Source organism: Acomys russatus, chromosome 1, assembly GCF_903995435.1.
Source record: "Acomys russatus chromosome 1, mAcoRus1.1, whole genome shotgun sequence".
In the NCBI taxonomy this organism is placed as follows: domain Eukaryota; kingdom Metazoa; phylum Chordata; class Mammalia; order Rodentia; family Muridae; genus Acomys; species Acomys russatus.
The window spans coordinates 79,665,142-79,689,319 of NC_067137.1; the positions used below are offsets into that span (position 1 = coordinate 79,665,142).

At 42.3% G+C, this 24,178-nt stretch overlaps 1 protein-coding gene and 1 pseudogene across 2 annotated transcripts in view; both read right to left on the reverse strand.

Moving 5' to 3' along the window:
* The window catches only part of Sos2 (SOS Ras/Rho guanine nucleotide exchange factor 2), an 85,785-nt gene extending 63,150 nt beyond the window's left edge, over positions 1-22,635 (reverse strand). For both annotated transcript variants that reach the window (XM_051147058.1, XM_051147052.1), the window contains exons 1-2: positions 22,491-22,635; positions 2,049-2,174 (exon numbers count right to left, since the gene is read on the reverse strand). In XM_051147058.1, the coding sequence (XP_051003015.1) occupies positions 2,049-2,174; positions 22,491-22,577 (213 nt within the window). In that variant the 5' untranslated portion in view covers positions 22,578-22,635. The remainder of the gene's footprint in view (positions 1-2,048; positions 2,175-22,490) is intronic.
* Positions 16,242-21,663, reverse strand: LOC127195321 (chloride intracellular channel protein 4-like; annotated as a pseudogene).
* Positions 22,636-24,178: the final 1,543 nt, after the last annotated feature.

Below are 24,178 nucleotides of genomic sequence, written 5' to 3' on the forward strand. Positions count from 1 at the left end.
TGCTTTGATCTTATTGGAAAGCTTATGAATGTTAGAACTGCTCAGAATTTTGGAATCTCTGGAGATAGACAAGATGCATTTTTTATTGTGAGTCTTTGGGCCAGTGGGAAAAGTTACAGTTTGACCATGAGAGGTCCTTCACAGGCTCATGTGATAAAATGCTTGTTGGTATCTGCTGGTGGTATTTTGGGAGATTCTGTGAACTTTAGGAAGTAGAGGCAAGTTGGAGAAAGTCAGTCAAAACCTGGACCTGTGCTTTTGACGCTTATCCCTGGTCCCTAGTCATGCCCACACCCCGCTGGCTACTGTGAGCCGTCATGCCTCGTCTGCCCTGTCTACTGTGAGCCGTCATGCCTTGTCTGCTCTGTCTGCTGTAAGCAGAGGAGCCTCTCTCACCCGCTCCACTCTTACTGGCATTATTTGCTCTAACACAAGGACACAAGCAGTTATGTATTGAATCCTCCGATACTGTGAGTTGAAATAAATCCTTCCTCCTTTAAGCAGTCCTCTCACAGATATTCTGACAATAGCTATGTAAAGGCAACCAACACACACACTTTCTTATTGATAGAAATTTCAACTTTTTTTCTAGGGGGTGGGAGCGTGGGGTAGTGGTGGCAGCGCACACTTCAATCCCAGCACTTGAAGGCAGAGGCAGGTGGATTTCTGTGAGTTCCAGGACAGCCTGGTCTACAAAGCGAGTCCAGGACAGCCAAGGCTACACAGAGAAACCCTGTCTCAGAAAAAAATAAAAGTAAAATAATTTTAAAAAGAAGAAGAAAAAGAAATTTGAACTACTAAGTTAAAAGCTAAACTACTTTTAGCTATTACAAATTAAGCTGTGAAATTTGTGCTTTTTATAATTTTTAGCTATTATAAATTAAGCTGCAAAATTTGAGCTTTTGTAACTTTTAGTTACTACAAATTAAACTGCTTGTTCATATGCATATTACTTGTGAACATATACTTTTATTCTCCATATCTACAGTACAAATTACTAGGCCAAATATAGACTTAGAAAAAACTTTGGTAGAAACTGCCAAACAATTGCATAGTTGCTATAGCATTTATACTCCCCCTCCTGCTCCTCTTTCTTTTTCATTTCTTTTGTTTGTTTGTTTGTTTGTTTTGGTTTTTGTTTGTTTGTTTGTTTGTTTGTTTGTTTTTTGAAATAGGGTTTCTCTGTGTAGCCTTGGTTGTCCTGGATTTGCTTTGTAGACCAGGCTGGTCTTGATCCACCTGCCTCTGCCTCCCGAGTGCTGGCATTAAAGGCGTGCACCACTACGCCTGGTTTATACTCCTACTTCCAATGTAAAATTCCAGGCACTCTACATTCTTGCCTGTGTGCAGGGTAACCAGCCCACACCCTTCTTTTAACCTTTTTATTTTTTGTGGCTGTGAAAGAAATTCATTATGATTTGAATTTCTATTTTTCAGGAGGCTTCTGAGCTTCGGAAACTTTTCATGTGCTTATAGTCAACTGGCATGTCTTCTTTTTTAAGTTTCTATTCAAGAATTCTGCAAATCTGGGGGAGAAAGTTATCTTCTTTTCCCCTAGTCTATGACTTGGATTTTGTATGTAAACTTCAAGCTAATTTCAAATCAGAGCTGCTCCTCTCCCAGCCTGTGGGAACTGAGACTAGAAGCATAATTAATAACTTTCTATTTTTTAAATTGTAACTTTTAATAGTCACTATGTTTTCAGTCTTCCCTAAAGTTATTTGTTTAATTCCAAGCTATGATACTATTTGTCAGCATTTTCTTACAAACTTTATAATCTCATTTTTATATGTGAGCTTATAATCTCTTGAGTTAATATTTGTCTAACATAAAAGGTAAGTTTTAAGGGTTTTCCCATTTATCCACATACTTTTTTTTCTAAAAATTTTCCTTTTCTTAATGAACTGATTTGATATATTTCTTGAACATGAACTGAGTGCATATATGAACTGAGTAGTGGTTTAGTTTCCATAGAAATTTAGAATGACAAAGATACAGATCTAAAAATTAATTCTGTAGGTTTTTTAAAATGACATAATAATTTTTACCTCCACATCTTGAACAGTCCTTGGTTGAGCCATGCATAACTTATTAAGCAGCTGAAAAATCAGTTCTTCAATATAATAAAGAGACTCTTCATTAGCTGAGAGGGTGGGGTGTACTTGCTCCTGAACCTTGAAAAGAAAAATTTTGAGTTAAGGCACTGGCAAAATATGAAATGAACAAATTCAGTGAGAATCCTACATGTAGTTAGTATTTACTAAAATGGTTATATACCAATATAGATATTTTTAAATCCAAAAATGTAGGGATAGCTAGAGAGACGGCTAAGTAATGAAGGACACTTGCTCCTCTTGCAGAAGACACGGTTAGGTTCCCAGCACCAACATGGCCACTCCCAACCTGTGCTCCAGACACAGGGGATCCAATGTCCTCTTCTGACCTGCGTGGGCACTGCATGCATGTGGTGCACAGACACACATGCAGGCAAAACACCCTTTTTTCTTAACCCTTCTTTAAACTTTTTATTTGTTTTTTGAAGACAGGGCTTCTTTGTATAGCCCTGGATGTCCTAGAACTTGCTCTCTAGACCAGGCTGGCCTCGAATTCAGAACTTAGATCCACCTGCCTCTGCTCCCGGGTGCTGGGATTAGATACTGGTACCACCACTGCCTGGTTATTCTTTAAACTGCTTTAAATTCTGAGAATCTGTAGAAAGCCACTGGACTCTCTACTTCCTATTTAAAAACTACTCAAGGCTGAGGAGACACTGTCAATAAAGTGCTTGTCCTGCCTGTATGAGGATCTGAGCTGCATCCCCACAAGCCAGGTAAAAGCTGGACATGACGGCACATGCCTGCCAGCATAGCTCTGGGTAGGTGAAGTTGGCCAGGTCATTTGGGCTCCCTGGACAATCAGCCCAGCCTACTTGGTGAGTTTCAGGCCATAGAGAGACCCTGCCTCAAAAAGCAAGTTGAGGAGTGATGACTAAGACTGACCTCTGGTCTCCACAAGCACATGAACACACATGTTCCCAAACACACCCACACCAATGCATGCACCCATACAAATAAATACATACATACTACCTCAAATGTCGCCACACAAATGGACGCATGCTCGCAGGCACACATGCCTGTCCACACATTTTACACACACCCACACCATACACACACAAACACACAAGGACACATATGCACATGCAGACGCACATGCGCAGGCACGGGCGCACACACACACACACAGGCACAAGCACCCATGTGCCCCCATACAATCCCATAAAATAGTAACACAATTTTAGAGGAATCATAGATATCTTTAGTCCACCTAAAGTATCCACTAATAGAGTGAAAACTAGTTTCTGAGTCCCTGCAATAGACAGAGACACTTGAAAGCCCATATTGAAGACAGAAGTAGGCAGGGCTCAGCCTTTACATGCCGTGTGCTCCCTACTGCCACTATTCAGTTATGCTGACTCCTAAAATTGTTTTCTAAAGCTAGAATCTGGTATTTTGTCCTAATAATCCAGTGTGACTGGATTAAACACACACACACACACACACACACACACACACACACTGTAACAGTTGTATCTACATATTGCAAATAGTTGTTTAAAAAAAAAACTAGGTACTGCTCTGTTTATGCTATCGACACACAGAACAGAACAGAAATCTTAAATATCCTCAAAATTATTTTTAAAAACTAGCTCAGTAATTGAGAAGACTTTCCACAGGGAGGTGGTGGTGCATGCCTTTAATCTCAGCACTTAGGAGGCAGAGACAGGGAGATCTCTGAGTTCCAGGCCAGCCTGGTCTACAGAGCGAGTTCCAGGACAGCCAAGGCTACACAGAGAAACCCTAACTCAAAAACCAAAAAAAGAAAAAAATTTAATAGCCATCTTGATAGATGAAGAAAAAGCATCTGAAAACAAATCCAACATTCATTCATAATAAAAACTTTTCAAAGTGTTTCATTAATTTAATGGAAAATTTTTCTTTATTTGGGAAAAGATACTTATTAGAATACTATAATAAAATTATAGTTAGTAGTAAAATAGTGAAAGCTTGCCTCTGGGATGAAGAGAAAGGCAGCGCAAGGTTATTGGCTGCTCTCCACAAACTGATGGTAAGACCCTCTTACTGAAAACAACACCTATACAACTCACTGGATGTGGTGAGTTCAAGCTGGTGCCTACCTAGAGCCTCACCCTACTGACTAGTGTTCTTGGTACTGGAAGGTACTGGGCACTCTCCCAAAGGAGAAAGGTAAACACCAAGCCAGATACAAATCCTTCAGTCTACAATGGTAACCTGTCTGCAAAATATACTGGTGCAATAACAGCACAAAACCTGCGTAAGTAAGCAGCCATTATCTGGTTGGATTTAAGGTCCACTCCATGACATGGAATCCATCTTTGGCGCTGCTCTGGTTTCTAAGAACCTCAGACTAGAAAGGCCAAAGACCTAGGGAGAAACCAAATACTACTGTTCTGCAAAAGGAACACAGCAATAAAATGACTCTTAATGACATTTTGCTCTACTCATAGATCAGTGTCTTGCACAGCCATCATCAGGGAACTTGCTCCCACAGTATATGGGAACATACACAGAGACCTACAACTGGACAATGTACAGAGAGTGAGATCCGTGGAACACTCAGGCCTAAGTGGTATATTTCTATCAAATCTCTCCCCTCAGGGCTCAGGGAACCCTGCAGAAAAGGAAGCAGAAAGAGTGTAAGAGCCAGAAGGGATAGAGGCCGCTAAGGAAATAAGGCCTTCTAAGGACAGCAGGGCTAATGAGCATGTGAACCCATAGCAACTGTGGCAGCATGTTCAACGCCTATATGAGTCTGAAACAGATGGGCCCCAGCACAGAGAGGGGAAATGAACACATGTCCTCATCCCTAATCCAGACCCTATCTCTAATTGATAACTGCTCACAAAGGGAAAATCAGTTTTTACCAACAGAGTCTCACTGGGTATACAAGCCACTCTTAAGGCCAGGCCCCATGCCCAGCAGTAAACAGCCAACACAAGACAAACTCAGTGGTGTTTTTGAAGGTTCTTGACTCATAATGCTTTGTCAGGCATTAAAAGAAAAATTACAGGATTTTTGCATATATATTATGGTTTCCAGTTTTGTGTTTTTAGGGGGTTTCTGTGTGTGTGTGTGTGTGTGTGTGTGTGTGTGTGTGTGTGTGTGTGACTGTATCTCTTTTTTGTGTCTTTTTTGTGCTTTTTCTTTGGGTTTTTTTTGTTTGTTTGTTTTTATCTTATTGCTTTTTAGATGCTTGTTTTTTAATGAGAGTCAGAAAGAAAGGTTGTGAGCTTGGATGAGAAGGAAAGATCTGGGAGAAATCTAGGATATATTGTATGAAGAAAAAAGGGAGAGAAAGAGGCAAAGCGTGGTGGCGCACCTACTCCTAGCACTCAGGTGGCAGAGGCCAGGCTGTTCTGCATAGTGAGTTCCAGGTTAGGTAGAGGGAAGAGCAATGCTCCTCTGGACATATCAGCACCCAGGAATCAACTATCAGAAGGAATGCCAAACTGTCTGCAAATAAGGTGTTGTTTTTTAAATTCTTTGTCTATGTATATGTTAGCTAGAGGAGGCTATTAGGTGTCCTGCTCAGTCTCCATCTTATTCTCTTAATTCTGAGTCCAAGTCCACAACCTTCTTTCTGTCTCTCATTAGAAAATCTACAATGTAATAATAAAATTAAAAACAAACAAGCAAAGAAAAAAAAAAAGAACAAGAAAGACATATGGACACAGAGACACACACGTTCACACTGAGAAGAATCCCATAAAAACACAAATGTTTATCTGTCTTAAAAAACTGAAAGAAAAAAAAAAAGGAAGGAAGGAAAAAAAAGAGAAATGGCAAGGACACTTTATTCTTTCTACTCCCTATTCTAGAGGTCCTAGCCAGTACAGTAAGGCAAGAAGACAGAGAAAGTGCAAGATCATTAAGAAGGAAGGTCTACGGTGGCTCAGTGGCTCACAGAGTTTGCTGCTCAAGCATGAGGATCTAAGTTCAAATCTCTAGCTCCCACATTTTAAAAAAATCTTATAATCCAGCAATGTGAGGAGTGGAGACAGGAGGATCACTGGAGCTTGCAGGACACCAGCCTCCTTCTAGGTTCAGTGGACACCCTGAGTTAAGAGAATAAGACGGAGACTGAGCAGGACAGCTAACATCCTCCTCCAGCTGGTATACACACACATACACAAATAGACAAAGAATTTAAAAAAACTTAATTTGCAGATAATATGGTATTCCTTCTGATAATTGAATCCTGGGTGTGGATATGTCCAGATAAACATTTAAGTGTTCTGGTGAGAGAGAGTCGATGAAGCTGTCGTTTAAATTGGTAGAACTAGAAAGCTGGACTGAATAATAAGCTGGGCGGTGGTGGCGCACGCCTTTAATCCCAGCACTCGGGAGGCAGGTGGATCTCTGTGAGTTTGAGGTCAGCCTGGTCTACAATGAGAGTCCAGGACAGTCAAGGCTACACAGAGAGACTCTGTCTCAAAAAACAAAACAAAAAAATACACACACACACACACACACACACACACACACACACACGGTAGGGTTCAAGATAAGACAAAACTGCTGGGCACAGTGTCACACACCTTTAATCCCAGCACCCCAGAAGCAGAAGCAGGTTGATCTCTGTGAGTTTGAGGCCAGTTTGGCCTACATAGAGAGTTCCATATGTACTACCGTGTAATATAAGACTACACAGGGAGAGCCTGTGTCAATAAGTAAATGTACAACATTAAATTTCAAAAAGACAAAATTAAACCACTGTTTAGGAACACATAGGAAAAGGAAAAGGCTAATAATAAAAGCCGGTACCTTTAAGCGTGTGTTATTAAGAAAATGATGGCAACGTGGTGCCATTTAACCCGGATGACAGTTACTATGCATGTTCTCTAAATTGTGTGTGTACCCTTTATGTGTTTTCCAATTTGCGTCAAATGTTTAAAAAGCTAAGAGAACCACCTGGCACACTGAGATGATTTAACTGAAGTAAATCAAGGAGTTAAGTTACCACTAAAATAATTTTAAATAGTGCCCCTAGTATCCAGTTTAATGAATAAAATTAACATGATAGAATACTGGAAACAGAGAATAGCTTACAAAATTGAGAGGGAGTGTACTACATACTCAAAGCAAACATTAACTAGTTCCAAACAGGAAGACCAGAAGCTTAACAGCAATGATTTTCTATCTAAAACAAATTATCAATCAAGTACGATGGTAAAATAAAAACATTCTTAGACATAACAAGGTTTAAAAAAAAAAATCCTCCATGTATCATTTCTCATTAAGACTTTGTGATATACACAACACTAAAAGAAAACTGTAAGTCAAAAATAAGAAAATAATGGGATACAGGAAAATGAAAAAAAAAAAATCAATATAGAAGAAAGGTAAAGGAGTGCCCAGGAATAAACGACAGAAAGTTATATGACAAGAGCCAGCAATCAGCATAAGGGTCATCAGTGTGGATGGGACCATATCAGAAGACTCTGGGAGGAACTGTCTCAACCAGATGAAATCAAGAGAATAGAAGTAAAATTCCAAAAGAATATTGAGATGACTGCAGAAAGTTTGTGTTCGAGACTCAGTTCATGAAAAACTATACCAACAAGAAAACAAGATAATTATTAGTGTCATCAGATAATTATTAGTATCATTAAAAGCAAAAAGAAAAAGTGTTTAAATACAAACATGATGAGTCATAATAATATAAAATGAATGTTAACCCAATCAGAATAACACATACCATGGGGAAGGGAGGCAGGAGGGAATACGTGGTTTAGGGAAAGTATTTCCTTTCTCACTCTGTACTTCTTTCACCTGACAAGAGGGGAACCCGGGAGCATCTTCACTGAACTTGTCTACTAGATCCTTCATATAGGAGCCTTTTCTTGCCATTTATTTATGTATGTATGTGCATGTGTGCAGACATACACATGCCATGACATATGTGGAGGTCAGAGGGAAACCTGAAGAAGTCAGTCTCTTCTTCCACCACATGGGCTCAGATTTTGAACTCATCAGGCTTGGCAGTACATGCCATCTTGCTAACCATGGGAAATCCTGTTTCTATGAAAACATTCATATAGTGAGTGCAATGACATAATAAGGTTGCTCCAGAGCATCTTTCCGTAAGAGGCCCTACTCAGTGAGACACTGTGAATGAACCATAAGAGGCTAAGAGTCCTACTCAGGGGTTTGATGCTGACTGCACGTATTGTCCCTGGCTGGTGCCATACTTTGAGCAGAACCCCTGGGCCCAGATCCGCCCATCATAGTGTTCTTCTTGTAGGTTTCTAGGACCCTCTGGATCCTTCTATTTCCCCATCTCCTATATTTCTCTTACCTAGAGTCCCAATAGGATGTCCTCACCTCTATCCCACTTTCCTGGTAAGTGAAGACTTTCATGGGGCATGCCACTTGGGCAAGTGAGTACATACTATTTGACTCTTTCTGCTTCTGGGTCAGCTCACTCATTGTGATCATTTCTAGTTCAATCCATTTGCCCACAAATTTTGGGAATTCCTTGTTTTTAATAGCTGAGTAGTATTCCATAGTGTATATGTACCATAGTTTCTTTATCCATTCTTCTACTGATGGACACTTAGGCTGTTTCCATGTTCTGGCTATTATGAATAAGGCTGCTATGAACATGTGTGCTGGAGCATCTTCTGGGTATATTCGAAGGAGTGGAATAGCTGGGTCTTGAGGAAGCCCTATTCCCATTTTTCTGAGATAGCACCAGATAGATTTCCAAAGCGACTGTACTAGTTTGCATTCCCACCAGCAATGAAGGAGTGTTCCTCTCTCCCCACATCCTCGCCAGCATGTGGTGTCGCTTGAATTTTTGATCTTAGCCATTCTGATGGGTGTAAGATGGAATCTCAGAGTTGTTTTGATTTGCATTTCTCTGATGACTAAAGACGCTGAGCATCTCTTTAAGTGTTTCTCAGCCATTTGATATTCCTCTGTTGAGAATTCTCTGTTTAATTCTGAGCCCCATTTCTCAATTGGATTATTTGGTTTGGTGGTGTTTAATTTCTTGAGTTCTTTATATATTTTAGATATTAGACCTTTGTCAGATGTAGGGTTGGTGAAGATCTTTTCCCAGTCTGTAGGCTGTCACTTTGTTCTGTTGACAGTGTCTCCTGCCTTACAGAAGCTTCTCAGCCTCATGAGGTCCCATTTATTAATTGTTGACCTTAAGGCCTGGGTTGTTGGTGTTCTGTTCAGGAAGCTGTCTCCTGTGCCAATGTGTTCCAGACCTAGACCAGGGACAAGACATTCTCCACATGTCCCCTTGATGGGGAGGCCCGATGGCACTCAGAGGAAGGATAGCAGACTACCAAGAAGAGACTTGATACCCTAGCATCATATTCATGGGGAGGAGGTCCCCCTCAGTCACAGTCATAGGGAAGGGGAATGGAGTGAAAGTGGGAGAGAAGGAGGAATGGGAGGATGCATGGGATGGGATAGCAATTGCGATGTACTATAAATGATTTTACTTTTCAATTAAAAAAACAAAAGAAAATGGGGAAAGAGATTAGTATTAAAGAAAAAAAAAAAAAAAGGAGCCCTACTCAGTGAGATGCTGTACATGCACCATAAGAGGGTAAGAGCTCTACTCAGTGAGATGCTGTGCATGCACCATAAGAGGGTAAGAGCTCTACTCAGTGAGATGCTATACATGCACCATAAGAGGGTAAGAGCTCTACTCAGTGAGATGCTGTGCATGCATCATAAGAGGGTAAGAGCTCTACTCAGTGAGATGCTGTGCATGCACCATAAGAGGGTAAGAGCTCTACTCAGTGAGATGCTGTGCATGCATCATAAGAGGGTAAGAGCTCTACTCAGTGAGATGCTGTGCATGCACCATAAGAGGGTAAGAGCTCTACTCAGTGAGATGCTGTGCATGCACCATAAGAGGGTAAGAGCTCTACTCAGTGAGATGCTGTGCATGCACCATAAGAGGGTAAGAGCTCTACTCAGTGAGATGCTGTGCATGCACCATAAGAGGGTAAGAGCTCTACTCAGTGAGATGCTGTACATGCACCATAAGAGGGTAAGAGCTCTACTCAGTGAGATGCTATACATGCACCATAAGAGGGTAAGAGCTCTACTCAGTGAGATGCTGTGCATGCACCATAAGAGGGTAAGAGCTCTACTCAGTGAGATGCTGTGCATGCACCATAAGAGGGTAAGAGCTCTACTCAGTGAGATGCTGTACATGCACCATAAGAGGGTAAGAGCTCTACTCAGTGAGATGCTATACATGCACCATAAGAGGGTAAGAGCTCTACTCAGTGAGATGCTGTGCATGCACCATAAGAGGGTAAGAGCTCTACTCAGTGAGATGCTGTGCATGCACCATAAGAGGGTAAGAGCTCTACTCAGTGAGATGCTGTACATGCACCATAAGAGGGTAAGAGCTCTACTCAGTGAGATGCTATACATGCACCATAAGAGGGTAAGAGCTCTACTCAGTGAGATGCTGTGCATGAAAACTAAAAAAAGTCTAACTAGAAGGAATTATTTTCTGCGATTATGATTTTGGTAAATAACCTGCAAAGCAACTTTAGCACTAAGCATCAGAGCTTCTCATGCCAAACTTCTTAATTTCAAATAAGAAAACAGTCTATGGCCACACTACTTCAAAAACCCTTGATCTCATCAAATAAGTAAAAAATATATAAATAAACATGTTAAACTTGTTCCTAAAGTACGCTAAAATAACATCAAAATGACAATGGAAGATAGCCTATTTTATAAACATAAAATTACCATATCAGAACAAACTTACAATTTTTTCTGAAAGACTAGTCAGAAATTAAAATAATTTTCAAGGTTTTGGGATTTTGTTTGTTTTTGAGACAGGGTTTCTCTGTGTAGCCTTGACTGTCTTGGACTCGATTTGTAGACCAGGCTGGCCTCAAATTCACAGAGATCTAACCACCTCTGCCTCTCCAAGAGAGCTTGGATTACAGGCATGCACTACCGTTCCTGGCAATTTTCTGTTCTTACCAGGAGAATAGCAAGTCAGACCTGTATTGCAGTTATACCATATTTTCAATGCCAGAATGTATTACCTTTATATATATACTGTTATGTAGAATAATCATAATAATACACATAGAGACACATTGAGGCATTTATTTAAATTTTTGTTTTAAATATTATATTTAATAAAATACAGAAATGTTTTTACTAATTATGTTTTTCAGGTTTCTGTATTGACAAAAAAAAATCTTGTTAGTGCATTTGTTCAATCAACTAACATTTGCATCTCAAGAAAATGTAGTAGGGGTTGGAGAGATGGCTCAGAAGTTAAGATCACTGACTGTTCTTCCAGAGGTCTTAAGTTCAATTCCCAGCACCTACATGGTGGCTCATAACCATCTATAATGTGATCTAATGCCCTCTTCTGTCATGGAGGGAGAGCACTGTATACATAATAAAAAAATAAATCTTAAGGAAAAAAAAAAAGACAATGTAGTAAATAAATCTCTTTGCCTGCACTCTCTGACTGGCATCTCTCCCAAATCCCTCATTTAAAATTTCCACAGAAATACAAATGTGTCAAGTGTCATTTAAAACCTATATGTAGATCGGGGGTGGAGCCTGGTGGTTTTTCATTTTAGATGTTTTGTAGTTTTAAGGTTTACAATTTAGACTTATGATCTACTTAAATTAATGTTATAAATTATGTGATAATTCTGTCTCTGGTGCACACACTGCATGTGGACAGCTGGTCATTTCGCCGTTACTGGCAAGGCTGTCTTCTTTGCTAAAGGTATTCACACCTTTATAGAAATCAGTTGGACATTCACATACGTGTGTTTACTCTGGGCTGTCTGTCTGCACCACAGGTTTTGTTGATTATCCTTAGATGAGTGCCACACAGCTTAGAGGGCTGTTCATAAACACTCCTGAAGTAAGGCAGGTGCGGTGCCACAGGCCTGGAAGCTGGAAGCTCAGGCGGGAGGACTGCTATTTTCAAGCCATCTATGTTGTTTAATGAAACTATTGATTTTGTTTTTGATAAATAGCTATCTGATAATGTTTGTTCTATACTTTTTCTATCTGATACCCTCTTCTCACCTCCAGGGCACCAGGTAAGAACACACTTTAAATAAATAGGAAATTAACAAGTGTACTTCATGATGCCAGCTCAAATAAATATGTTAAAGCTTTATGCTTACAGGTGAAAAATTAATTCAATATACATAGTTTTCTCTGTTAGATAGAAGCATAAGAAGCAACAAAGGACTTTCAAACCTAAAAATATATAAGAACATAATTATGTACACATAGGATAAAAAGCTCACAGAGAAAAGGCAAAGTTTCCAACTGTTAAAGACTCACTTGTTCTCTCATTTTAAAAGAATCCCAGTGCAGGCTTTTAATCCCAGCACTCAGGCAGGCAGACCTCTGTGAGTTCGAGGCCAGCCAGGTCTACCAAGTAAGTCCAGAACAGCCAGGGCTCTGTTACACAGAGAAACTCTATCTCAAAAAACAAAACAACAACAACAACAACAAAAAGAATCACAGTGGATAGCATACTACTTCGACATTTAGATTCGATCAGTTTTTTTAGATTTATTTATTTTATGTGGATGGCTGTTTTGCCTGCTCATATGTATGTGTACTACACACATGCCTGGTGCCCATGGGGGAGGGGCGCTCAGAACAGAGTGTCAGATCCCTTGGAACTGGAGTTGCAGGTGGTTATGAGCCACATGTGAGTGCTGAGAACTGAACAGGGTCCTCTGCAAGAACAACCAGTGTTTTTATCAGTGAGCCATCTCTCCAGAATCTCCATTAGATTAAAATCTTTTTAAACTGACTAAACTATTTTACCTTAACACGATCAGTATTTGAAATACAAAATTATACCCTCTGTAACTACTTGATTTTAACATGAAAAAATGTTAAATGTCAACATAAAATGTGCAAATTCTCAAAATTCTCTGGGGAGATATGTAACAAAAAAGCTAGAAAACTCCCAATTTAGAAGTAAGAGTCATGGAGACTCCACAGTGATTAGAAGTGAGCCTGGTGTGAAGCACAGGGGAGGCACCACTGGATCTTTGATTTAAGTAGTACATGGTTTATACTGGAAATGTACTTTTACAGGACAAGACAGTAAGTTTCATTTAGATTACACTGTGCAACGATAGGCATTGATGCGGGACTGTGTAGAAAAAGGGGAGACTGCAGCAGCTTTGCACTGGCTGCAGGAAGTGCCCTTTCAAGAAGATAATGTTTAACTATAAACATTTTAACGAGACAAGCCATACAGCTATCAGAGGGAAGGGTGTTCACAGAAAAAGGCACAGGGGCCGCAACTGCAGCACAGTGAAGAGCACTGGCTGCTCTTCCAAAGGACCTAGTTCAATTCTCAGCATCCTCCTAGTAGTGGCTCACAATACCTATCTCTAGTCCCGTGGGATACAATGTTTTTACCTGCTTTCTCTAAGCAGCACACACATGGTGTATACACACAAATGCAAGCAAAAGAACCAGACACTTAATTTTTTTTTTAAGTTAAAAAACACAGCAATTTTAAAAGTCTTGAGACCAACACATCCTTTATGTCTCTATATGTTACAGGAACAAGACAGTGGGGGTGGGGGGCACAGAAGCAGACTACAGAGCCCCAGAGCTCTATCAAGAGGACTTTTATTCTGAGAAGCAATGGTATAAACAAAAGTGCCACGACCTCATCTCTACAGTACTGGGAAAAGACTGAATGATATAAGAGCAGGGAAGCTTCATTAAGAAGCTACTTCAATCGTCCAAGAGACTGGCAAGTGGGGCTTGGTCCCAGGTGGAAGAAGAGGAAACAGTTACAATCTGAAATAGAGCTCAAACGGCTTAATAGCATATGTTGTGTAGTGTAAAAAGAGAACTCAAAAGTAACTCGAGTTTTAGTTTGAGTGACTAGAGGAATGGAGCGGGCATTTATTAACACGGAACTGTTACATGGCGGAGCAAGATCGTTCAGAGCAGCATCTGTATGTGAATATCACAAAAAAATGACGTTTGACGTTTAGGAGAGGTGCTTGAGGTAGAAAAATTAATTTAGGGCTAGGTACATATTAGCTTATACAAAGCCTTAGGTTTGATCTAAAATACAAAGTTGCGGGGCAGGTGGGGGGGGGCGAGGAAGAAGAGGGAGAAAAGTGAAGGGAGAAGAAAGGGGAGGAGGAAATTAATTTTGAAACCAGAAGAAACAACTAATTTGGAAATCATCAAATGTAGATGGTATATGAAGCATTGAGGCCGAGTGGGACCACCAACGGAGAACGTATAAAGAAACAGGTGTCTAAACTCTGAGAAAGCCCAAATGATGTGGTTTCTGGGAAGGTAAGAAACCACACTAGAAGACCTATAGAAGAGAGGGGCATAGACAGAACGAGACAGACAGAAACAAAGCAGTAGTGTTTCAAGTTCTGAAAGGTAAGTGGGTTTTTTGGGGGGCGCAGGGTTGGCTTTTTAAGATGATTTGTAAGGTGAAAGAGATCAACCGCCAAAAACTGCTAATGGATCAGTTACAAAAGAACTACAAAGTGGTTTTAAGGGGTGTGGTAGAATGTACAAATGATAAATGATTTAATAAAGAAAACTAAAGACTTCTGTATGGCCCGGATACATAGCAGTAGCTGAGAAAGAAATGAAAGGGAGAGAGGGAGAGAGGAAGGATATACAAGACTTGGACCAGCTCGAACTGCCTTAATGTTATTTTCACTTTGTTGCTTCACCTCTAAACATTACTTTGTGGATTTGGAATATAAAACATTTCATACAGTTCAAAACACTTTCTACTTATTATCATATATTTTATGAAAAGAAGTTTTGGTTGTTAATTTTTAATGTGACTACATGAAATAATACTAAATCCATCAGTTCCATTAAAATTCCTCCCTCAGTCAAATATAAAGCCTAACATAGGTTATAATCAAACTTCTGCTCCCTTAAAAGAGAGGCCATGATTAATAGACATATATCTGATTCATGTCGAGTGGTAACACAGGTAATGCTTTGGATACTCAGCACAAAACATTTTAATGGAATATTATTGCTCTAAATATACCATACTAAAATTAAACTGATAACAGAAAAAAGGTTACTAAATCATGGCTGACAGGGAGCTAAATGCACCAAGTTAAAGTGCATTCCTAATGCTTATCCAGTCTGCTGAGCCCCTTGGGTCAGTTTGGGTCATTATAACTTTGGAATAATTCCAAAGGATTCCTATGGGTTCTATTGTTCTAGTCAGCGGCTTTAGGAAATCCGGAGCAGGCTCCATGTTAAAAGTCAAAAATTAAATAAAAAATGTAAAATCATAGGATCTGTATCAGTTTCTGATTTTCTTCTTCTTTTTAAGCGTACTTGACATTTTAATAAAGTCATGCGGCATCTCCCTGGTTAATCTCTGTAGTAGTCTTTATATACACTGGGCTGTTCCAGCTAAGCATCAGCTTATGCAGTGCTGTTCAAAGACAGGAAGATACATGGTTACTGAAAAAGAGCTTTTACACTGACAAAGGTGGGGCTTGGTGCAGCTCGGAAACAGAGAGATTGTCAGGCTTCTTCAAAGCCAGGAGTTCCATCCCAAGCACCAAGGAAAAAAGAGGGAAAGGGAGAGAAGAGAAGAAAAAGTGTGTTACAACGAATGGCCCTGCGTGAAACTCACACAGCCAGTTACAGCCAGAGAACCCACCCACTGTAATTCTGAGAATGCCTTCCCAGCCCTCAGTCTTTCAATTTCTATGTAGTATCGGATGTTACAACTTATGTTCCAGGCAAAATTAAGTATTTGCAGCAATCTCTGCAGAAGGCAGTCTTCTCAGACAGCAAAGCCCTTAAGCACACGCCAGAACCCACTACACCGAACCAGTATGTCCAACCCAGTAGCAATCCTTCCATAGTCCTTACTCAATATTACAAGTCTCTCTGAATATGTAAATATTGCTTGTACCGTGCATCATACACCATTGTGAGGCCCACTGAAGCTATGGCTACTATTCTATTATACAGTGTTTAAACAGTGCACCTCAAGTTCTGCTACCTACATGCAGTGAATGGTCGTAATAGTTGGGACACCAGAATGACAACAAACGGTCTCTCAAGTGAAGAGCTTGTGGTGGAGTGCCCCTGAATTGAAGGACAGGAGATGGCCAGGGCAGGTAGGCCAGGGAGAGGATTTTAGAATGCTTCTACTTAGGAGTGTGTATTGGAGATAACTACTATACTTTGCCTATCCTTAGTCCAAGTCCTGAGTGACTGCATGTTCGTGCAGAATACACTTCTACTTTAGAGGAGGCCGAGCAGGCTGTTATGAAAGCATATTCTTAGGGGAATCTGATGGCTCGCTCTCAAAAGTGCTGCGTACTTTGCAAGTCTGTTTGGCAGCAAAGCTGTGTATGAGTCCCACCTCCTTATCAGTGGAGCAGGTGTTGGTGAACTCATCCCTGTTGTAGGCATTCCTCAGGTATTTCCAGATGCTCATCATTCCTTTAGAAATATCAAACTTGTGTTTGTTGGCCATCACCTTGATGATGTGCTTGGGCAGCAGGTTGAAGTCCAGTGTCAGCTCGCTGCCATCCAGAAATCCACATGTAGAAAACTTGATGTCCTCCACGCTGTCCTCATTAGTTTTATCAGGAAGGGGGATTCAGACACTCCTCCAGTTTCTGCGGCATTTTCAAGAACGTCCTCTCCAGTGGTTCATTACCCTCTGCCTTGAGTTCTTGATACAAGCAGAGAATTTGGCAAAGATGTTCATATTCCAGCAATGTTTGACTATGGGGGTTTTGGTGAAAGATTTACGTACTTGGTGGGGGTGAACAGGATAAGACTTCTTCAAGAAATTCCTCAATCTTATTTACACCCATTTTTACTTCACTGTTGGAAATTATAAATGGTGGGTGGGTCCCCAGAGTCAAGTTCTGCAGTTCACATGCTTCCTTTTTAAGTGGTTGTGACACTAAACACAACTCCTTGAGCTGAAGAATCATGAAGCGTTTCTTTGCTCCTTCAGTCCTTTCAAGAGCATCACTAGAGCTTAGGCCCTGGTTCTGGAGCTGCAGGGGTTGCAGTCCAGAGCTCCCTCTATCCTCCTTGGCATTACCTCAGCCTCCTGTGACTCCAGTTTCTGGATTTCACCTGGAGGTGTAATCTTCCCAAAACCCAGTTAGGACCAGATTAATCTAAATTTCTTTGCTACAAGAATGATCACCCTACAAGATCTCCTATTCTCTGGAGAAAACCTTAACTTGATCTACACACAATCTGCACCTGCCTACCATTCCCTTTGCTGCAAATCTTTTTTGCCGTTGTATTTGTTAATTCATATGATTTTTCAGAGAACTGCTGGCTTGTCTGTCTCCAGACCTCTCCACCACAGCCACTAGCTTTATGACAGCAGGGCCACTAGCTTTATGACAGCAGGGCCACTAGCTTTATGACAGCAGGGCCACTTCCTACAGCCACATTATCAAAACCACGGCCTAACACATAAAAGACACTCAGGAATATTGCTGCCTGTAGTCTCCAGACCTTAGCTTCCTCGAAGATGCCTTCTTGACTCTGTTATACATCAGTGGAACCAATTCTATTTTCTCAAATCACCCTACAGATTTTCTGGAGAGAAAAGATCCAGTGTAGTCTTCTAAAATGAACTCCAGGAAGCAGCGGTATGAAGCAAAACATCAGAATCTTTCAGACCCTCCAAGGGCACTTCTTAGCCTTACCTTGACGCATACCACTAATTAATCCAGACATTTTCTCACATCACTAAGATCAAACTGTCACGGAGCGAGAAAGTCAATATTTAACACAAATCAATTAGACACAGGAGTTTTTTCTAGCACTCTCTTATACTTGTTGAAACTACAGATAAGACAGTGTTTTCTTTTCCATGGCTAGCCTGATAAAGAAAACCATATAGAAAAGGTATCAACCAAAAAAAATTAATTAATTAATAATAATAATAAAGTGAGACTCAAAACCCTGATTAAATGATTTCTTCTCCCTTTGGTTTTTCGAGACAGGGTTTCTCTGTGTAGCCTTGGCTGTCGACTCACTCTGTAGACCAGGCTGGCCCTGAACAAACTCACATTGATCCTCCCGCTTCTGCCTCCCGAGTGCTGGGACTAAAGGTGTGCGCCACCCCGCCCAGATGATTAAATGAACTTAAGGCAAATTTTTCTATGAAAAGTGTTGACTTAGCAAAATGTCCTGTACAAAGTACCAAAAACATTTAACACAAAGGTAATAAATTGCATTTACAAGTATATCATGTTTCATTTGTTTCATTGTTTCATTGTTTGCTTTTTGCTCCCAAGTAGCATGATAGCCTCACTGTTCTTGGAGAGTAAAGGCATTTATAGCATTCCTGGCTCTTTTAGGGATAATACATAATTTAGCGGGATGTTAACAATCCATACACTATCCATTAGTGACATCGCTTCACTCTGCTCTGTATGTTTTTAAATGCTCTAGGTGAAGCTTTCTTTTTAAAGGTAAAGAAAGGGCTAGGAGTATTGATCAGTGGTAGAGTATACATTCAGTATGCATAAGGTTCCATCTCAGCACCAAAAAAAATTTTTTTTAATTAAAAAGCATACAAAAAATATATTTTTAATTCCAAAATTACTTCTTATATGCCCCATTTTTCCAATATCTGTGTTTTACATAGTAAAATGAATATTTGGTGCTTCTATTAAAGAAAATGGGAAAATTGTCTTTTTTTTAACCTTTACTTATTTATATGTGCCATGTGAGTGTATGGTGGTCTGAGGACACTCTGCAAGAGGTGGGTTTTTTTCTTCCACCATATGGGTTCCACCCATCCCAATGTCACTTTTTTGAAGGTCAGCATTTGTATTTTCTTGTCTTTCCTTCAAGAGAATTCATCACAAAAGTGCTGTCATTCTTGCACAAGGACCATGCTAATCTCTGTACTGTTTGAGGTGGTTTTACTTTTCAATTTTTAAAACAATTATATATGTGGGGGAGGGGCAGAGAGTGTTACACATGAATGCAGGTGCCCGTGGAGGCCAAAAGAGAGCATCAGGTCTACTGGAGCTGGGTACAGGTGGGTAGGAGTCACCTGATATGGGCACTGGAAACCAAATTCAAGTCACCTGCAAGAGCAGCAAGCACTGCTGAACCACCACTGCCTTCCTCCTCCTCCTCCTTTTTCTATTCTTTTCTTTTTTTCTTTTTGGTACTGTTTGTTTGTTTGAGACTGTGTCTCACTATGCAGCTCTGGATGGCCTGGAACTTGCTATGTAGATTAGGCTGGTCTCAAATTCAGAGATCCACCTGATCTGTCTCCCAAGTGCTGGGATTAAAGTGTGATACCACACCCAGTGTTTTGTTTGCTTTTGATCTTTAAAAAACAACTTTCATTAAATCAAATTAAATCTACTCATTTTATATATTGTTCCAATTTTAGTGTAACTGCTGGAAAAATGAGCAAGTCTTTCATTTTCAAGTTAATACTGGTAATACACATAAATACATGTACACTTGGCGTTCATTTTTTAAAAATTACCTAAAACTTGAAAAGAATCAAAAACCAAAAATAGTAGGCACTTTTCAGTGTGGTACTTAGTTTAAATTTTTGATTACTTTCTATTAATTAATTTAACAAGTCTATAAGATGAATTTATAGAATTCTGTTGGTAAAAATGCAAATAATTTCTATCTAGTGGAAAGGATAGCTAAAGCTTACTTTTTTATGTTCTTAATTAGCATATTAACTACTTCTATATCTAACCCAATAGTTTTAATTTCTTCCAGCACATCCCTGTAGTCCCAGCACTCTGGAGGCAGAGGCAGGAGGATCTCTGTGAGTTTGAGGCCACCCTGGTCTACAGAGCACTCCAGGACAGCCAGAGCTTCACACAGAGAAACCCTGTCTTGAAAAACCAAAACAAAACATAAACCAAAACTTTCAAAATAGAATTTTTGGCCTAAACAGTAAATACCTTTCCAGAATGACTATACTTTAAAAAATTCACCTTTGAGCTGGGTGTGGTGGACATCTTTAATTCCAACACTTGGTCGGGGGTCAGGGGGGTGGCAGGGAAGGGAATCCAAGTTTGAGGCCAACCTTATCTACAGAGTGAATTCTAAAACAGCCAGGCCTACAAAAAGAAACTCTGACTCAAAAAAACAAAATAAATAAATAAAATGCACCTTTATATTCTTAGGATCTGGTATGGTATCAAGTGCCTAAGCTATGCTCAACAGATGTTCAATGAATACATAAAGTCAGAATACATCACACCCCATAAAATATGAATTAGTATCAATAAATTAAAAATAATAAATGTCTTCTGTGGTGTGTACTTCAAATCCATTATGTGAAGTTAGTAAATTCATATTAACTGCTTTTTAACATTCACCACAGAAGACCAGATTTCTGTGTATGCGTTTCATTCCTATGAAAAGAATCCCGTTCCTGTGAGGTCATACAGTCACTCTGAGGCACCTGGGAAACAAACATAACATGTGAATGCTCAGTGCTAGGACCCTGTTCTGAGTGCTTGAGACAGGAGGGTCAGAAGCAGGAGACTGGGACCGGATGTTCTGCTTTTGTTCCCGATCTAATCTGAAAAATTAAATTTGTATTTGTTCTTCAAGGATTATATAGTCTAAGCCACCTTTTGCTATCCAATGTACTAATGAACACGTGCTTGTATCACAAGGCAGACGCGGGTCACCCTGATAAAATGCATTCTATGAAGCAAACGGGCTAATTACTCTCCTGGCTTCTCCCCCTTCGTCTTTAATTCAAAACAGAGCTCGTCACCACCACTCAACATGCTTCCCATTTCCAGCAAGTTCTTTTGAAAGACACGACTTGATACACACACACACCCCCCAAGGAAACCAATAAACACCTCCTTATGAGAATTATGCCAATGGAAAGTTTGAAATTCTCAAAGTACAAGGAAATGTTTTTACCATTAAAGTGGACTTGTCTTTCCATTCCTAGAAATGTGTGATGAATTATTCTTCAGGTATAGTACTTGTTGTTAGAGTGTGTGTGTGTGTGTGTGTGTGTGTGTGAGAGAGAGAGAGAGAGAGAGAGAGAGAGAGAGGGAGAGAGAGAGAGAGAGAGAGAAAATAACTTTTGGGAGTCAGTTCTCTCCTTCCATCATGGGTTCTGGGCATGAACTCAGGTAATCTGGCTTGCCAAAAAAGCACTTTTACTCCCTGAGCCATTTTACAGGGCTCCTTTTAGAGTGGTGTTGTAACTAATGGGAATTGTGTGTGTGTGTGTGTGTGTGTGTGTATGTGTGAGTGTGTGAGAGAGAGGGGGGGGAGAGGGAGAGGGAAAGGGAGAAAGAGAGAGAGAGATGTGTGGTCAGGGTCCTGCATGCAGGTCAGAACAACTGTGTGGAATCCGTCCTCCCCTACAACCTTTATGTGGGTTCCAGGAATGAAATTCAAGCCATCAAGCTTGTGTTGTTGGGCAGCAAACAATCCTTTCCTGATGAGTCTCTCACTGGTCCAGGATTTTTTAAAACTCTTGCGTATTTTTGCAGAAAAGGCAAAAAGTTACAGGGAGCAGCCCATGTCCAGGAGGCATGACCGCTAACTCTGAGCCCATGTACTCTTCAAATCTATCTAACTTACCAAAATAATTGAACAACAGCAACAAAAAGCATCGCATAAATACCTAACTTCATAAAACACTACCACCAACCAAGGACAAGCCATGCATGCATCCTAGCAGTGCATCCAAACTTCAAAGATTGATTTTAAAAGTTATTACAAGTTCTCATGGTTGTGAGGGAGAAAGTGACCACATCTTCTGAGGCAGTCCTTGTATTCAGGTAAGGCTCCTGCAGGAAGTGGAGAGGCGCTTTAGATTCACCCCAAGAGCTGGAAAACGAATACTATGACTCACTGACACTTCACACATGGGAAACACACATCCCACATTAGCAAAAGAAGCTCTGCCTCACGAGCGAATGGGCAACCTTGGCACGCAAACCGCCCGAAGCGAACACCCGCAAAGAACTTCATTAAAAGTAGTTACTCGGTCCGAAATCGTGCCGTTTGTTTTAGAAACTAAAAACCAGCGGGACTCGGTCTTGCCCAAGTCCAGCCACAGGACAACAAATTGGTCAACGGCGGAAGTTGCCTGACGAAATGACTGTAACATGAAATCCAGTTTTATGATCATAACAAAACCTTCCCTTCCGGGACCAGGCCAAAAAAGAAAGAAAGAAAGAAAGTTTAGAAAACGTCCTTCGGGATGCAACAGGCAATTAGGGGGGCCCGGCGCCAGGCCGGGGAAAACTCGACCCGGGGGTCCGGTGGGGACGCGAGCCGTGCTCCCCGTTACAAGTTCTGCGGGCTCCCGGCCCGGCCCACCCAGCGCGCCGCACCTCCCTCGGCCCCAGCACTGACCTTCCGCAGGGCCGGGACCAACAGTCCCCGCCATTTCGGGCTGTTTTCTTCGCTGAAGAACTCGTACGGCTGCGGTGCCTGCTGCATGGCCCCGGCCGCAGCGCCTCCGCATCGGAGGCCGGGCGGGGGGGCCTGACAGGCAGGGCGCGGGCCGCCTCGCCTCGCCTCGCCTCGCCCGGGGCCGCCGCCGCCTCCCGCCCGGGCCGCCGCTCCGGCCGAGCTCTCGGGGGGCGGCGCCGGCGGGAGGGCGGGCGGACGCTCGCCGAGGCTTGGCGGCCCCGCAGCTCCGAGGAAGCGCGGCGGCCCGAGGCGCCCTGCTCTCCCCCGCGCCGCCGGCCCGCTCGTCGGGCGGCTCCTCCTCCTTTGTCTGGGTGCGCAGCCCCGAGCACCGCCGGCCTCACCCCCGCCCCGACTCCCGCTACGGCCGCGGCGGGCGGACGGCGGCGGCCCGCAGCGTCCTCATCGCCTCCCCCGCCCTCCGCGCAGCCGACGCCGCCCGGCCGGGCCCGCCCGAGTCACCTCCAGAGGGCCCTCGGGGGCCGAACGGGCGGGCGGGCGGGCGCGCGTGTCCGGCGTGCACGGCGCTGCCCGCCGCCGCCGCCCCTCCAGCACCACGGGCAGCCGCCGAGCGCCGGGTTCCAGCAGCCCCGGCTCGGCTCGGCCCGGCCCCACGGCCTGGCGTTCGCTCTCCCGACTCTCGGGAGAAGGCCGGCACGGAGCATGCGCGCCGCTGAGCCGGCCGAGGCGCCGGGTGCGGGGCCCCGGGACCCGGAGGGTAGCCGGTCTCTCCAGGGGAAGTGCGCCCGGGCGGGGTGGCTGTTGCAGACCGAAGGTGCAGCGTTCTGAGTCCTGGCAGACAGTCCTGATTCGGTGCAGCTCTGAGCGAGCCCCGAGCCGTGACTGCAGCTCTGGGAGGCAGTGCACGGATGTGGGGAGAAGAGGACATTTGGGCCGATAGGATATTTAACTTGTGTTCTACGTGGCTCCTTTGTAGATTTAGGAGACAGTAGCTATTTCATAAAGTCACGTTGCAGGGTCGTGGAAAGCGCTGCAGGGCCAGATGACTTGAGATATTTCACCTGATGTCCCTGTGGTGTCAAAAAAAAAAAAGGTATCTTCTTAAAACTTTCAGATACTGTTCTTTTGTTGCTCCTTTCTACTTGAGGTTCTACAGAACCTGGATCCTGGGATACAGTCATACTAATTAGCACCAGAGAAGATACTCTGACCCTAAGCTTTCTGAGTTGAAGGGGCATGAACTCTGGAAAAAATTTTCATCAGCCCAATTGCTCCCAACAGGCTGTAAACAGGCACCCACTCAGCCAGCAGCAGTGAGGAGGGGAACAGAAGAGCAAGTTGTAAAAGATAACCTGTGCCATAATTTCAGTTCCAGAATCAGTAGGTGAGCGTTGTGCTCTCCGCCCCCCGCCCCCCACACCATTTTGTCTTCACAAAGCAAGAATGACAGACTGAACACTTATGAGATTGGAGGGTTTTATTTCGTTTTGTTTTTAATCTAAGTATTCCCTGGGTCAACAATCCTCTGGGGGTTGTTGAGGTAAAGGCACCTGCTTCACAAGGCTGATGACCTGAGCTCCACTCCACAAGGTTGTTCTCGGACCTCTACAATCTGAAACGTAGCATCCACCCCCAGCGCGCGCGCGCGTGCGCGCGCGCGCGCACACACA